Consider the following 17099-nt stretch of genomic DNA (forward strand, 5'->3'; position numbering starts at 1 on the left):
CTTGCTCCTGTTTGTACTCTGTCACTAAATCCTGCCATTGGTATTTTCATAAGACATTGTACTAGGGCATCCACCAAAGAAGCCCCAGTCTCCTGACAAATTGTCCCTGCCCTCATCACCCAAGAGGACCTGTTTTTACCTGGTAGAGTCTGTCCTCATTTCCAACCCAAACAGTCTTCCTCTTTTTGTGACTGCAGGGTAAAACTGCAGGTTTTATTGCAAACTCTTTAAAGCAACAGCCAATTCACAACTTTTCCTTAAGAGTAAAGGAAATCAATTGATGTCCTACCTTCTTTTTTTTTTTTTTTTTTTTTTTTTTAAAAAAAAAAAAGGTGTTTTTACAAAGAAATGTGATGAAAGCCTTTCGGCCTAACTCCTCAGTGTAAAAATACATATGAGTAAGAGACAGATTAAAGTCTTTGGAGAGACTTCATAACCATAGCCTGAACTTAATCTTTGCAACTGACCTCTATTCCTGGGTAATTGTCCAATTCATCTGCACCTCTGGCAGCATATAAAATAAACCTTGCTGATAAGTAAGACAGTTTTCTAACTGCAGACCCTCACAAGTCTGCAGATGAATAAAACTGGAACAACATTAATGTCCACATGCTTTCACAGGGATCCTCCATTCTTTACAGCTTCCTTGAACATATATAGCTGTTCCATTTCACCTTCCTGCAGTCAGTTGCTTGCCATTTTCCTCGCTTCTGCACCAAAACACAATTTCTTCCTCTTTTTGGAAAGCGGTAGGAGCCTCTTCTCCAATTTATGTAGGTTACAGGTTCTCCTCCAGTCCACTCCCAATGTCCAGGATTGACTTGGTCATTCAAGCCTGTGTGAAATCAGTAAGACCAAATCAGTGATGTTTATCATATATCAAGCCAACAGAAGCATGTTGTTCTATTCCTTCGTTAAAAAATGCATACAATATCATGCTGAGAGAAAAAACCCATCTGGAAGAATACAAATAAAATACAATTTAACATTTCATGAGGCAATTAGTGCCATCTGAATAAGGGAAAATATATTTTTCTTCATTATTGCCTATCTAAAATATTTTCTCTCTTTCCATTTATTGCACATCTATCACCTCCTTCGTTTCTCTTTTGATACTTAAAATGCCAAGCAGAATTTTATATTCAAGTCTGGGCCTGAGATGCCTTCAGATTCCTTCTGAAAATAAAATCCTGCAGATCTCTGTAGACCTTGTTTACACTGTTGAAATTAACAGTCATAAAATTAGGTTGTGTTAATTGATACCAACTAAAACATGTCTTTTAACCTAGCCTGAGTTTCTAAGACCAACATGGGTTTCATATTTTCAGACATGACCTGTCTTCTTAACTAGAAGAGTTTGAGATCAGAAAATTGACACAATGGCCTTGTAGTCTTTATTCTTATCAGAGGAGTTTATTTTTCTCAGGTTAACAGAATCATGATATGATTAAACATGATCCCAAAATAACTGTAGTTATCAAAATTAATTTAGCTTAGATAGTAAATCCATCTCAGGAAACTACTAAGACCTGAAAATTGCAGTTCACAGTCGGAAAAAAGAACCTAAAATGTGGACAGTATAGCAGAAACAAGACAGGTTAGAAGAAGGTGATAGCACTAGTCTGTGAGCTAAGGCAGTCATTCACAGAAACAAATCAAGAGGTACGGAGAAGGCCCATCTGAGTTCTTTCCATTTCTCATTAAATGAAAGGTGCTAAATCTAAAATGATGTGAGGAAATCTTCTTTAGTTGAACATCTAATTAATTCACAAGATTTCTCATACAAGGTCACACCATTAAATTAGTCATAACATACATAATTATTTAAAGTTAAGTAAAAGATATACTAGAGATAAATAAAGTAGCAGACAAAAGAAAGGTGAGATAAACAAGAGTAGGAGCTTCACCAGAACTTATTTTCCCAGCTAGCATTAAACTGGGAAAGGTTTCAAGGCAAAAACAACCGAGCAATAGGTTGATATGGTAAATGAAAATTAAATATGATAAAACATGATAAATTCTTCTTTGATAAAGACATAAAATTAGCCAGGTTTGGCTTTCAGTTTTTGGCTTTCAGTTTAATGTCTTGCTCTGAAATAATAAAAGCAGCAGAAAGTTGAGGACAATGTAACATTTGAAAACTGGGCTGAAACTGCTATGGCAGCTTCTGATTTCCAAGGTACACAGGAACTGTAATTATTGGAGGGCACAGGCAGCTGATGTACTTGCCTATCCAAAAGGGCTTTCTCCCACTGAAGTCCCACAGCCACTGCATATGTTGTTCATTAGCCACACTTGCAAGACTCCCCAGGTATCTAGGCTCGAGAAGAGAGGACAGAGTAATTAGCATTCCACTGAGTGACAGACATCTCCCATCGACTTATCAACAAGGGGCACTGATTCTAGCATAAAGTATATAACTGATGTTTCACAGGAAAACCACTACTTACTGGCATGGAAGAATAATTCCATGAAGATAAAGTCTTAAAATTCTGGGTAACTTGGAGAGGAACTAGTCCCAGTCTGATTTTTCTAACAGAAAAATTAAATCAACTGGGCAACTGAAAGAAGTGTGTACAGGAAATGTGCACCTTATACTCACAAATTGTGTTTTAAACCATTGACATAATCATTTATACATTCCTTGCTTTAAAATAATAATCTGCCCACACTAAAACCCAAGGCACTGAAAGATAGAGCTTCACCCATTTTGCAGCAGAGCAAATTATATCTTTTAAAAATCATGTTCTGATAATACTAAAGCTTTGATTAACACAGTTAAAATCTTTGACATGTTTCAAAACTGAACTAAGTATCTGTAATTTAGGGGTATGTCTTAGAGTGGTAGTGTGGTTCTGTGAGGTAATGTTGGGTTGTCTGCAATGACTATACATTTAGTTCAGATCAGAGAGCAGTTGTGGTGTGCATTAATCAGACTATTTCAGAATGAAGCCAATGCATAAATTCTGCTCTGTGTTTGTACCCACAAAGTATGCCAGCCCCAAAAGAGGACTTGCAAACCCTAGCCACTGAGTGGCCTTGCCACTGTGAATTCTTCCAACTAGTACCAAGCATGCAAGAACCAGCAGGCTGCTTTTAAGCCACTTAGAGATCAGGCTAAATCCTGAACCATTAAGAAAAAAAAAAGGTGTCCTTCACATTTGCCAGGAACAGACAGCCACATCAGTGGCTCCACTTTCTTATTTGTCTGTCTTTTTGCCTACCTTGATAACATGTCACTATTTTACCTGTCACACCTGCTGTTGCCTTCCCTCTGATGCTGAGCCCCTGTTATTTCTCTTGTCCCATATTTCTAACTGCCACTCAGTCTAACGGTGATTCCAACCTCTTCAGCCTCCCAGAACATCCTGGGTGATGCTTGGTAAGGCCCAAGCAAACAACACTGCTCATCAAAGCATGTTTTAAGAGAGCAAGTAGCTTTTCTAGCAGCAGGATAAGTCAGTGGCATTATGACAATATTGCTAATTTCATTCCTGTTGCCAGGTAATGGAGAGAGAAGATCAGTATTGCTCCAAAGGAGGTAAAGACTGTCTTCTTTAAGAACTAGGACAACAACTAGACTTCAAGGGTGGCATACCAAACTTAAATTCCCTATGGAGACCATGAACAGATCTTGGGGTGCAAGCCCAACACCAAGTCTGCTGCTCAGCTAGAGACCCATGCCTAGAGCTCCATTCATTATAAGATTTTTGCCTTATATCTCTTCTAACAGTACTGATCCCTGGAAGCCATATCATAATGCCACACAAGATAGGGAAGGAGGCAAATTTTACATCGTGAGGAATTCAGAGTAGTAGCCTAAAATATTCTGCACAATAACTACTGCACAAAATCTGGACCATTCCTTAATCTGGGCATAGAGGGTCATGGCATGGAACAAATTCACTGTAATGCTGATGGGATGCTCCTGCTGCAAAGGCCTCCTCCATTATCCCGGCAGTCAGCCAAAGCAACAGGGAATTCACCCTTGGCTCTGCTTTGCCTGGTGGGGATGCCAAGGCCTGCAAAACAGCTGAGTGTTAGCCCCCACAGTCTGTGTAGCCACGGCTGCCTTTGTCCGAGCACTGTACAGTCATGTAGGTCCCATCAAGGGCTCCCTAAATTGAGGGGCCACCAGACGACAAAGTGCAAAGGATCTCATTGACATCTGTGTACAGTCTTCTCAGGTAGAGGTGTAGTGAGATAGCCTCAGAAACACTGATTGTGACTTTACCAATGGTAGACTGTCCCAGCACAAAGTGGTTAGCAGCTGTCTGGTAGGGGACAGGATTGTACATCAGGTTATGCTACAGGCTCTCAAAACTTCATCCAGTGAAGCTCCCAGCAGAGGCTTTGACTGTGCTTCCCATCACAGTAAAGTTTTGCGCTTGGTATTGGTGTCTGTATGTCCCCAGGGTGACATGCTTCTACACCCCTGGGCCCACATCTGCCAGTGAGCCAGTGAACTGACAAAAGCTCTTGGAAAGTTGTGTACTCCGTCTTCTTTCTCAGACAAAAGGTCCAGGAAAGCAGGCTCGGTTAATTCAGGATGTCCTCCCAGGGTGAGTGATTCAGCAGCAGGATGCCATTCCCCCTCACAGTGACTGTGGTTGGCCAGTGACCAAAGTTGGAGCTAAGAAGAGATTTGGGCAGCAGTCTCTGTGATATCACTACTAGCTGAGCAAGAATAAAAAATATGGCATTTTATCTGGCTACTGCTCCAGGACAAACAAAGCCCTGGAACTAAGCTGTTTACTTTAGGTAAGCCTAGCTTACTCCTGTTGTGTCAATTGTTCTAGGAAATGTGAAAACAGAAAGCATCAATGTGTATCAGTAACCACTATATCATTTATGACATACAGGAGTGGTCTGAGCAGTAACAGTTTCAGACTTTTACTTCATTCCAAGTACCAGGGATAGAATTCAGCTCTGTGAAATGGAAGTGTTGCAGTAATTATAAAATTATCTAATCTTTTCTCCATGGGAGTTCTTTCTGACTACAGCCTGAGAAACACACATGAATGAAGAGAGAACAACCGTTCTCATTATTATACCTCGTCGGGAGTTTTGATGTATTGGAGTGAAATGAGATCAGTCCTGAAGGAACATACCACTTACAATAATATTACCAACTGTACCTCTAGGCAGAGTGCCAGACACAGGAAATGACAAGATAATGTTATTTATGGAGTTATGTAAATCCAGCATTTTCTAATTTAAATGATCCTAGAGAAGGGGTCATAATCCCTTATTGGGAAAAAAAAAAAACAACAAACAAAACCAAAAAAACCCCCAAACCCAGACAGCACTGATTTCTGTGCTAAATAAGTCCATTTGAAATTATTCCTCTGTGCTTTAAAACTTTTGCTATCATTTCAAGAGCATCCATCATCCTAGAGCAGTTTTCCAAACTAAGGAAATATTTCGAGTAGCCATTGACCTAGAAGTATTATATGCAAAACAGTTAGCACAAAAACTTTGCTGTTTTCACATTAAATTATCCAATAAAATTAAAGAAGTTTTGTCCTATTTTGATAAATTTAACTTCACCAAAATCAGACTTGGCTAGCTATGAAGATCTCTGCAGTACAGGAGGACATTTAATTTGCACTGCTGTAGTAAACCCATGTACTATACTGACAGTGAAGCAGGGGAATGACAGAGTGGCTCTGCTTATCCCAGGCTTTTGTTTGATCACCTAGGGAGCAATCCTGGTACCTTGAAATAGGTGTTATAGTGTTGCTTACAACACCTCGCAGTATGCACAACATTCACATGAGTCTGGCAGATCTTACAGGAGCCCTGCACTTCCTGAGTGGCAGCTGAAAATCAGAGAAGATACTCTGGGCCTTTTAAAGGACTCTAGGTACCTGAATCCCTATGTTGAAGTAGTATATAACTAGTAATAACATAATTTAAACCAGTCACTTGCAGAACTAGCACAGCATTAGGAGGGGAAGGCAGCAGGGTCCATCCCCCTTTGCACCAGGCAACATTGAGCCATTGTGAAGGATCTAACCTAGTATTTTAGATGGGGTTCTGCCTGTGATTCCCAAGGACTAAGGCTACATGCTGCTAAGACACAAACACCGAACGGAGTAACAGCCCCTGCCTTACAAAGCTGTCAGTAAACGATCTGAAATCTGACCATATTTAGACTCTAATTAAATGTTCAGCTTCAAGAAGATGAAGGTATACTCTGACTAACAGGCAAAAGACGCAACTGTGGGTTCTGTCTATCCAGTGGAGAGTCCCTTCTGTGGCAGCAGTGAAACCATCTCACATGCTAGTGAGCCCAGCTGCACCGACCCTTGGGAAGGACATATTCTTGTGGGATAAACAAGAACTGTAACATAAATCACCGAAATTGCTGCTAAATCAGGTTGCTGTGGGATCACTCAGCCATAATATCCCCCAGATGCTTCTCTTCGTGTTGCCAAGGACCTCTTCATGCATCAAAAACAAAGCTAGAGAAATTAATTCTTAAATCACCTTTATCTCCAATGTATTGGAGAATGGTTAGAAATGGTGCAAAATTTTTAGAACAATTAGCTGAGATTTTTTTCCACCCACACTATCACTGTGGCATACAGCAGCTTCCATCAAGACAAGCACATTTTTGTGTCTGCTTCTATCCCTGCACACAGTAACTGAAGAAAAGGTTGGTATGCCACTTGCAACAAAGGGATGAAATGTATGTCAAAGCTCCTTAGAAGCCAAAATAAGTTTGCATAAGCGCATGGACATATAGTTATGTCCAGACAGCAATAGCTTACACAACAAATTTATAGCATTGCTTTGATAGAATAGTATCATCTCAAGTACGTCATCTCGGGATATCAGGGTTGTCTTTAAGAGTCTAGGAGACTGGTTAATTGGAAACTGTTACTGGAACAACAATGCTTGCACTTTTTTCCTGTTCTATATAGTAGAAAAGTGTAGCAAGAAAATTGAATAGAAGTTTAATACAATGTCATTTTTTAGTAATAAAATTGCTTCTTATTTTTCAGTGAAATTGGCTGATTTACTGAAAGTCAGCTCTAATATTTTCATTTAATTTCGAAAGTTTATTTGATCTATTTAAAAAACTGAGGGTTGACCTCCATGTTGTTTTATTTTCTTGTTGGAAATATCAGCTATTTAAATGTCAGCAGTAGAAGTATTAATAACAGAAATACCACAATCAACAGTGGTGGTAATTGCTGGCAGGGAGCTGGGCAAAAGCACAAAATAAAATTTAAGTTATCTTCTTGTACCTCTGTTAAGTGTGTGCCTGCGATTGTACTTTTGTAAATCACTTCCAGATGGAGGCCAGGAGTACTCCATTTACCAGGATAAAGATTCCTTAGTCTGTGGTAGTCTGACATTGAATCATCACTACCCTAGGATTCATTTACTTGTGGATTCAGTTATATGCCTTGACTTTTTGTGTAGGTGTTTAACAGACATTAAGTTACTGTTATTAATTTTAACTTCTGTATTGCACACTGTAGCCTTCAGCAAGAAGTTACTGCCTACAAATAACATGGATCACCAGGAGCACTTCTTTAGGAAATGGGGAACATCTCCCAGCAGAATGACATATGTTCCCAAGGGATTAATTGAATGTTGAAGCCTTCAGAAAATAAATGCTAGAATATTCACAACTTCCAGCTTTGTTTGGATAAGTGACAAAATAAAAACAGGTGAGAGAAAAACATTTCAGGAGCTGAAATTTTGAGTAAACCAATTAACAGTGTGAAATTTGAGGTGAGCTCACAAAAGCAGGTAATATTTACATTTTAGGAAAGAGTAACTTCCATCAGCTGGGAAATATCAGAAGTAGACTTCCCTTTTGTGTATTACCAGACAACATAATCTGGCATAACTGAGTGGAATGAATCAAGGTTTGTTATGCATGCTTGTCCATGTTTCGTGTTTCCTGCATATCCTTCAACCACTTACTGAATATATTCTGTTTCTTTCATTTCCAATCCTTCCCTGTTTCAGTTTCCATTTCATGGGGTAATGGAGAGGTCTGGTAAAGCCCCTCCTATTGTTCAGCTTGGTCTTCAACCGGGTGCTTACAATTCAACACAAAGTACAGAACAAGCATGACCCCAGGGCAAGCTCCATGTTACCATGGCTAGCATTTCTTCCAGTCCTAAATTACCACTCCTAAAACCAATATCACAAAGCAAACCTCCCAAGAGCAAGACTGGTGGATTTTCTCTTTGTCTCCTACTTTGGGACAGCTGCTACTACTACTACTACTACTACTACTACTACTATTATTATTATTATTATTATTATTACTACTAATTTATCCTTAAAAACCCAGAAATTTATTGTTAAATCTAATATTAAAGTTATCAAGTAGTTACAGAATCTGAAGAGCTGCATCTTCAGAAGGGTATGTTGAGGCATGCAGGAGCAGGCAACATTGTACCGCTACAATATCGACTGAAGGTAGAGCTGAGGAAGTGGTGGGTCAGAGAGGATGAAAGACTGAGTCTTTGCTCTATTTCTCTTCTCCCAGACTACCTCTCCTATTAGGAAAGCATCCTCACTGCAGATGGACAGCTTCAGGAAATCACATTGTGAATAAGGTAGCATCACCCCCTGAAACATTCTGAGACTAATAGTATATCTATCTTCCACTGGGTCTGAATCCCAAGGCTTGTTCTATTTTTTGAGGAGCTTGCAGCATGACCAAAGTCGGGCTTATCCAAATGAACTCAGCCTTGAGAGCAGCATTCAACTCGGGGCAACAGCAGTGCACAGCAAACACATTCACTTGGAGAAGTCTCTTACTGTTCTCTGCAAGCCCGAGCAGCCATGTTCCAGGTGACCTTGTGGTTCACTGCCAAGACATAGCAGCTACCCTCGTGATAACTCCATCCAGAAGGACATGTCTTCCTGCTTTCCTCCTAAAACAAAAGAGGAAAAGGCAAAACAGACTCCTGCTTACAGTGATCTAGGTCTGTGCACTAATAATCAGACTGAAGGCTGGAGGCACTGCCTATGGCCTGCCCAGAATTAAATTGAACATGAACTTTGGTCTGTATCAATAAAGCTACAGCATTGCTTAAAAGATGTAAATAAATAAATGCCTGCCAGAGGAGCCTGCAATTTCTACTACTGACACAAGGTTTTAGTTCCAAAAACCCTGTTAAGAGATGACATTAGTTTGGACACCATTTTCTGTCTCCTGCAGTCTGTGTAGCAAATACAGTGCAACAAAATTCAGCACGACATCTTATGTGGTGGAGGGGATGTATGTTTACAGAATACCTAAGTGAGCTAGTTTTACTAACTCCCACTCATTCTCTCACAGACTTCATTCACTGACTGTCTCATGCCCACATCCCTCAAGAACCAAGACATCAGTGCTTGCGTGGTTAGTCTAGGAGCACCTGTGCGTGACAGAGAGGAAAGGCAACCCCAGCAATTAAGCCCTCATCATGTCTGAGTGATTTTTTTTTTCTGGTGACAGCAAACTTGACTCTGAAAAACTCTTTTATCCCCTGTACAAGTCAATAGTTGTTACAGGAGGGTCCTTTACTTGACTCTCACTCATCATAGACTCCATGCTCTGATTTAGATGCATACTCATCGCAACATTTTTACCTTACTTTGGGAATTCCAGAATTTCCATGTTATCCCATCACACTGAAATAACTTTTGAATACTTTCTTCATAATGCAAGAACCCCTTTAAATCTGGTGTGCAGGCCTTTGGAAAAGAGTAAAAGTCCTGGAGACAGAAATGTAATTTGAACATTTGAAGGAGTATAATTATACAAAACAAACAAGCTACATGAAACAGATTAAATAGGTCTTATATTAAAACTTTATTACATGAAAACTCTTCAAGGGCTGAGTTGTTAATTTATCTGTGTATTGATTTGAAGTGGGAAAGGTTAGGCTGCAGATCTCAGAGGTGTTAAATCACTTTGGAAAACAGCATGACTGAAAACAGATGTTGAAAATGCCTGTGAAACAAAAGGTTTCATACCTCACGTCTTGAGCTTGGTTCAGACGCCAGTTCTGCCTTATCAGCCTGTGGGATTTCTGTCTTCCTAGAGGAGACGACATTTATCTGTGGTTGTGCTTGGTTAATTACTGACACTTGAGCCTTCTTGTTTGCTTTAACTGATGAGGTGTCATCCTCTATTTTGAGTGATACCATCCCATGATACTTCGTTTTGCAGTATCACACACACAAGCAGAACAGGAGAGGGAAAAGAGAGGGTTAGCACATACAAGCAACTCTTAAATAAACTCTACAAAAAAAGACAAAAAAGACTTTATGATACAAATTGTTGCAAATCAAGGGGAAGCGACACCAAAGAAAAAGAAAGGTACATAGAAAAATAAAGTAGTGGTCATAATTAATTATTAACAGTGATAAAGCCTGCAAAGAAAAGAATCAGAAAGAAATCACAGAAATGTCTGAGCAATGCTTATAATACTCTTACTTTGAAAACCACATCAGTTCCATTTCTAAATACAGATGAAGGATGAACCTGGAAAGGTAGAATAGCAGAATGAAATGGGCATATTAATGCATAATAGCAACAAAAATACTTTATGCAAGGTTTACTACAAGATGGAGGTTACAAATTATGCAAAACATATCTTGGGTTTAGTTCTTTCTCTTTCAGAATGGAAACTGATTATCTCTGAAAATAGCCATCAAAAATCACACATTACAGGTGTGTTTATAAACAGATTCCATTAACCTGTAAGATTACAGTAGCGGAATGTTACTAAACCACCTGGTTAAACCAATGTAGCTTAAGCAGGAAAGCAATGGGCAAGTTTTAAGTAACTGTTCCCTGTTTACACTAACAGTATTTTCAGCTTTACAGCTTCAGGAGCAGACACACAGCTTCTGTACATTGGCCTGACTCCAGTGACTTCTTCCTTCTAGCTGACCCATAATTTAGACAAGTTTAGAAGCTGAAGTTACTTGATGCATGTTTCCTACTCCAGCTCTGTTTTTTTCCTCTCTTGCATACATGGATCTTCAAAATCAGGAATTCCCCCTTGTCCCTCCATTATTTTTACATGGCTCACATGTCTGACTCAAAGCAAACTCAGGTAGCTTATGGTTATTGTATGGTCAGGTAGAATTAGTACAAAAATATAACTAAATGAAGACAACAAATCCCAATGGATTCACAAAGCAGTCCGTCACTACACTACAGAAGTGTCTTACTATTCTGCCATTTCCAGTTACTCTCAGCCTGGTCCTTGACTGATTTGCCAAGCTGTGTTCCTGCCCCGGGTCCTTTTCATGCTCTCTCATCCCTTTGGAGGGAGGCGGTGGGATCCTTTCCAAGGGAGCATTGCCAGGCCTGGGAGGTGATGAGGAGCCTGAGGAAACTGGAAACAGTGTGCCTCTCCCCCAGAAGTCATGCTTGCTTTGGCCAGAAGAATGGGAATAGCTGCACTGACCTGAAAGCATAAAAAATGGCAGATGGTCAGTTCCAACTGCATGAGCAGATAACTAGTCACGTTGACATGGGCTCATAAACAGCTCGTCATTAAAAGTTGGATGATTCTTTCACTTGATGTGGTTGAGTTGCTTATTCTTCAGTCGTCCTCATTTGTGGGGTTTGCTGTGACTATGACTGCAACTACTACCTGCATATGTATGTTTTTATATGTAATGTATCTGTCTACCCACAGATCAGAATTTCAACTAAGCATCTGCTGAAAATATCTGTTTTCATGCATAGATTGGGGTTTGGAGTGCTGCTTTTTTTGTTCAGGGATAGAAAGGTATCTTTAACTAATATTGGTGATACTTCCATCATGCACAGACAATTTTATCTTCAGAAATCCAGGACTCTGTTTTTCCTATAAGCTAGCTACATCAATCAACTCCTGATTTACATTATTAATGTTAAAAAGAAAATAGATCTGAATTTTTAAAAGGAATTTTTGTAAAATGAAATCTAATCCATTGCAAATGGATAGTTAAAATAGTTTCACTCTTCAGCTTTCAGAGGACTCAGCTGCTTTGCTAGTTATTTGTATTTTTCTACAGTTACTTCTTTTTTGGTGTGATTTTAGACAAACCACAGCTGATCACTGAAAACCACAATAATAATGCAGACATAAAATCCTAAACTCTGTAATGACCACTGCTGTGTGCTGTAATGTGGATTGTGTTTGTTAAGCATTAGAAAATGTATTTCTAAGAGCTGGGTTTAGTTGTTAGGGGTTTTTTTGAGAGGAAAATAATTTTTTTCAGAGGTATATAACAACTGTTATATAGTAACTGGAAAAAAAATTCTAATGGACCTAAAAAACTTTATTTTCCCACTTTAATAAGTGAGATCTGAACACGTGTTGTTATGAAAAGTGGTTTCTTTCCTTCCACCCTTCTCATTTTGCACTTGTTGCTTTCTTCATGCTGTGTTTCCTAAGAGGATGAATATGATTGTGTGAGAGAAAAAAGGGTCTGCAACTGTCAAGCCTGTTTTCTCTAAAAAGAAATCAAGCATTTTGATCTGAAGGGGAGTGTTAGGAACAAGTTGTGGTTGAAAATAAGTAGCTGCTCAGCCAAGATTGTCCCACCTTCTTAACAACAAAGATCAAAAGAGAATACCTCCTTTTGAGTCCAAAATTTTCACTACAGCTTTTGTCCGTGTGCCAAGAACAGCATTCACGGGGGAATTCAGTACTACTTCAAAGACTTCATCATCTTCCTCTAATCCATCATAGGTAATTGCTACATTCCACATCTTGGTTGACATTCCTAGCAGAAATAAACATTTTAATTACTCTTTAAGTGCTATTTCAATCAATCAGGGTGTCAATGAAATATATTAATTAACATGTCTGCAGCTAAAATGGAGTAGCTGGTGTATGCTGTTGTGCTCCTGCCCACTGACTGGACTCCTGCTGTTCTCTCAAATAACATTAAGTCCAGATTTGTTCCTTGGCAATGACGATTCAGTTCAAGTGCATACACTGTAACAAAAAGCTGCTGTAGATCTGAGAAATAACACTACAATACATAGACTTAGGACTTCCATTGCAATTTTGGAGATAAAATATATAATATACTTTTTATCTTGAAAGCTTAATTTTAGAGATTGAACAGGTATTTAAAATACCTGCAAATGGATCAAAGACCTTGCTAGGTTCCAGTACAACCTTTTAGGCAGATTTTGTACTTGGTTACAGAATTTTTACTTGGTTGCTTGGCTTTACTGTGTAACTCCAGGTTTGCATTACAGGAATGAGAAAAGCTCATTCTAAGGTAAAGAACTAAGCTGGTTATTATCCAAAAAGCTACAAAATTTGTTGAGGAGAAATCAGAGGCAGCAGGACAGGACAGATCTCAATGTACCCATTGCTGTCAAGAAAATAGCGTGGGAATTGTGTGGGAGAATCCGCGTGGACCAGCAGAAGAGAAAAATGCTAGTAAAGGGCCTTGCAGTAGAAATATCATTGCAGCAATCTCTAGCCATTTCAGCCCAGAGGTTGGTGAGCTTGACTGCATACTACAGTAGAGGACAGAGAGCTGGAATCATGGGCAGTACAGTATGGAGGACTTTTTACACTGATCTTTCAAATCTTCTAATTTAAAACTAAAAAAAAAAAAAAAAATAATTCTAGTGTTAATAAAGGGACTCATTGTGTCTCACTGGTTTCAGAGGTTTCGTGTGTTTCAGAAGTTAGGAAATTCTGGAATTTAGGGCAGGTTTGCAGCTTCCCGCCCAGGTGTCTAGGGTGTTTTTTTTGTTTTTTTGTTTTTTTTTACTGCTGTCTGCTGCATGTCCTCCCATATCCACTTTTGAAAACTAACCAGCAGCTGTTCATTCTACATATTTACATAAAATTTGCCTTTTTCAAGATGTACTGTAGTAGCACATTTCCAAAATAATCAGATTTGTTTCTAATCGAGCTTAAAGCTACAAGTTTTCCTATGGAATAGCTAAGCAAAACTGGGGTAGATATGAGTTACTCCATGAGATGCAGTGCTACATAATCCCTGCAGCATGCAATACCTTTTTTTCAAAATAAAAAGCTTCAGTCCTACACTAAAAATCCCCAGGTTCTGACTGGAACTGACTTATATGCCCCATATCTGTTTTTCAAACAGGGGTAAGCACTTAAACTAATTTTTACCATTACATACATGCCATTTATTTCAGCCTTTCACAGATGATATATTTTGTCTCCTCTATAGTCACTGTGACTTTCTGTCATTGAAATCTTACTGCTGGCAGTAAGATAACCTCTGCTGGCATTGGAGGCAATATCCTGGGAGTCCTGTGTGGACCCCATTTTCTAAACTCAGATAAATCCTGGACTATTACCAACAGGATGTATTCCAAAAAAACCGCTCAGTCTTGCATATGCAAAGAAAGTGATTATGATAGGAAATGGGTTTTCATTCCCAGATAATATATTTATGTGGGCAAACCCAGGTTTTTCAGTGTAGCTGAATTTCTGAATGGTAAATTGTGAAACTTTCACCTGGACTGTTTTTTTCCCTAGACTCAGAGAGATACTCAAAGCAATTACAAATTGTGCAGAATAGAGGAAGCCTTTTCAGTATCTTCACATTTGTATTTATTTTTACTATTGATTCTCCCTCAGGAAAAAAAAAAAAATATCAGGCTCCTTTTGATAATACAGTTGCTGTCATTTCTTGCTGTTTACAACCTCAGCCAAGGTCAGACTGCTGTTATGATAACAGTGCAAGCAGAGATGAGGTCTGACAATTTTAAGGTTCTTTTGCACCTTTCTGGTCTTGGATACCTTGCATAACTTAAGTCGCACGTAGATTTGTCTAGATTTGACCAGCATCCTGGTCAAATCTTTAAAGCATCTCATAGTTCAGCTCAAGGTGAGTCCTCCCCAGCCTAGCTCTGAAGAGATTAGGAGACATCATTTCAGCACTTTTGATATTTTAACTGGTGTAAAGGGACCATATGCCATCTCACCCTAAATAATAAGGATACTAATTCACAAAGGAAGCCCATTGCTCTTCCAGAAAATGAGCCCAAATGTCTTCAATCCTATTCAGCTCCTCTAGCTACAGACATGTAATAGGTTTCACTCTCCAAGATGAGAGTTTACACTTTCAAAATAAAAATGAATTAATTTAATTAATTTGAGTTAAAATTCAAAGTGAATTAATTTTAAAATCCTTCAGTGCATTGGTTCATACCTGGATCAAACTGAACAAGCTTGGAGGGAGTCACTGTAAAGTCCTTTCCCAGCACAGCAGATATTTCATTGACCTGAGAAGAAATCAAATAGTAAATGCCATGGTGTGGTCTGTTTCACCAAAATGCTGCATTCTTCTGTGTGCTGAACCTACGATGTGCCTCTCCATGGGGTCTTAAAAAGACATGCCAACCCATACACGTGCTTAGGCTGAAAAAAATAAAATAAAGGCCTAAAACCTTGTGATGTGCAACTGTCACTCTGTCCTTGCTGATGGTTTAAATCTCATAATCAAAAAAATTTGCTCATCTTAAAACTTTACCTTGTCCCCTTTCAAATTGCTCCTTGACAGCATCAGAAAACATTGCTTTTCACCATGCCTGAGGAACAGCCATACCTGGCTCCTGGACAGGCACATTATGTCATCCTAGAAGAGCAGCAGCAGCCTGGCCACGTTTGCCTATTTAGCCTTTTGTGAGGTCTTTGAAGAAGCATTTGCCTGCAGAGCTGTCTCTCAACCCTAAAGAGTTGATGGAATAAGCATGAACCTGAACACACAATTAGCAGCTGCCTGAATTTTCATAGGAGACCAGTAGCGGACACCATCTTCCACATTGTATTCCTGATGGCAGGATCAATTTCGCTGGTCTTTTTAGCCAAGTTACAACCAGAGTCGAGTCACTGGAGTTCATGAAGGGGACAGGATGTCTCCTGATTAAGTCAATAGTAAAATTCTCATTGACTTCAGTGGAAGAAAAATCAAAACTATATTTTGAATTAGGGCTATAATCCTGATAAATTAGGGCTATAAATCCTGAGGGAAAATTTTAGTATTTTTCTAGCAAGGGCAATTGGCGAAGTCCTGGAATTTCTCTTTTACAAGGAAAGGTAAAATTTGTGAAGGCAAGTTGCAAAAAATGTGTTTTACAAAACTATAACCTACAGCTTTCAGTCTAGTTTTTCTGACATAAGACAGAGGCTGTTACTGAAGATATAAGGGGTTCCTTGAGCTTTTTCCTAGGCTGATGGCAGTGCGGGGAGAAATGGGGGAGGCTGCCATGACTGTGGAGTTGAAGCTCCCGTAGCTCCTGGACTGTTCCAGCCTGAGCAGGGAAATGAAAAGTCCCAAGGCCCAGGATGCCCAAAGCCTGGATATTAAAGTGACAAATCCTGGAAACCAAGATTCTGAGCACAGTAACAGGGAAAATTGCCTGCTCTGTCACAAGAAGCCGTCAAAACTGAAATACTCCTCCAAAACATTCCAGTTTTTGTTAATCAGCATCTCTACTTAAAAATAAGGAAGTTAGAAATTTTTCAGCCATCTGTACTAGCAAGGACAATGTCCTGGTTAGTCTAGTTTGAATTGTGTGGCCTCTTTGCTGATTACTGAAGTATCTTTTAAGTCTGAGGAGGAAATTAACTGGCCCCACTACTTAATAAGTCAGTTAGGAGCTTGGCTTTTAGCTTTACCTTCACTGCGATAAAGGCAGACTCTGTGGAGTGTCCTGTCCTGGTGATTTTCACAGACACCATTCCCACGCTCTCACACACCTCATACTCAGTCTGTTGCATTTCAATCCGAGACCACCGTAGCTCCAGCCTGTGGGAGAGGGGGGGGAAGCCCATGTGAAGCAAAGCGGCCCCCCTGCTGCCCCACCCCTGCTGCTCCCAAGTCCAGTGAGAAGCCCTTTCTCTCCCAATTGCTGATTTAGCCAATACACATACTGAGTCTTTGTTTCTAAATCAAGACATTTGTGTGATTTGGCTGATTGGAAAGAGCAAGAGGTGGTGAATAAATCTTCCAGTTGAGCCCTGGTCTACCCCAAACCAAGCCTGGACCTTGTTTCTGAACCAGAGGGGTTCTGTGGCAACTTTGAGAAGAGCAGAGTTTGTCTGTAGCACCAAATAGGCCAAGACAAGCTA

The 17099-nt window shown here is 39.5% G+C and overlaps 1 protein-coding gene across 1 annotated transcript in view; it reads right to left on the minus strand.

Annotated features, from left to right (window-relative positions):
- Positions 1–442: 442 nt before the first annotated feature.
- FREM1 (FRAS1 related extracellular matrix 1) overlaps positions 443–17099 on the minus strand; it is a 63161-nt gene continuing 46504 nt past the window's right edge. Inside the window, exons 27-36 of the mRNA XM_010170249.1 lie at positions 16647–16776; positions 15178–15250; positions 12601–12750; positions 11203–11441; positions 10460–10507; positions 9997–10179; positions 9610–9735; positions 8794–8909; positions 2230–2315; positions 443–835 (exon numbers count right to left, since the gene is read on the minus strand). Of these exons, the coding sequence (XP_010168551.1) occupies positions 636–835; positions 2230–2315; positions 8794–8909; positions 9610–9735; positions 9997–10179; positions 10460–10507; positions 11203–11441; positions 12601–12750; positions 15178–15250; positions 16647–16776 (1351 nt within the window). The 3' untranslated portion in view covers positions 443–635. The remainder of the gene's footprint in view (positions 836–2229; positions 2316–8793; positions 8910–9609; positions 9736–9996; positions 10180–10459; positions 10508–11202; positions 11442–12600; positions 12751–15177; positions 15251–16646; positions 16777–17099) is intronic.

The sequence above is a fragment of the Antrostomus carolinensis genome, unplaced genomic scaffold (genome assembly GCF_000700745.2).
Source record: "Antrostomus carolinensis isolate BGI_N321 unplaced genomic scaffold, ASM70074v2 scaffold7566, whole genome shotgun sequence".
Taxonomy (NCBI): domain Eukaryota; kingdom Metazoa; phylum Chordata; class Aves; order Caprimulgiformes; family Caprimulgidae; genus Antrostomus; species Antrostomus carolinensis.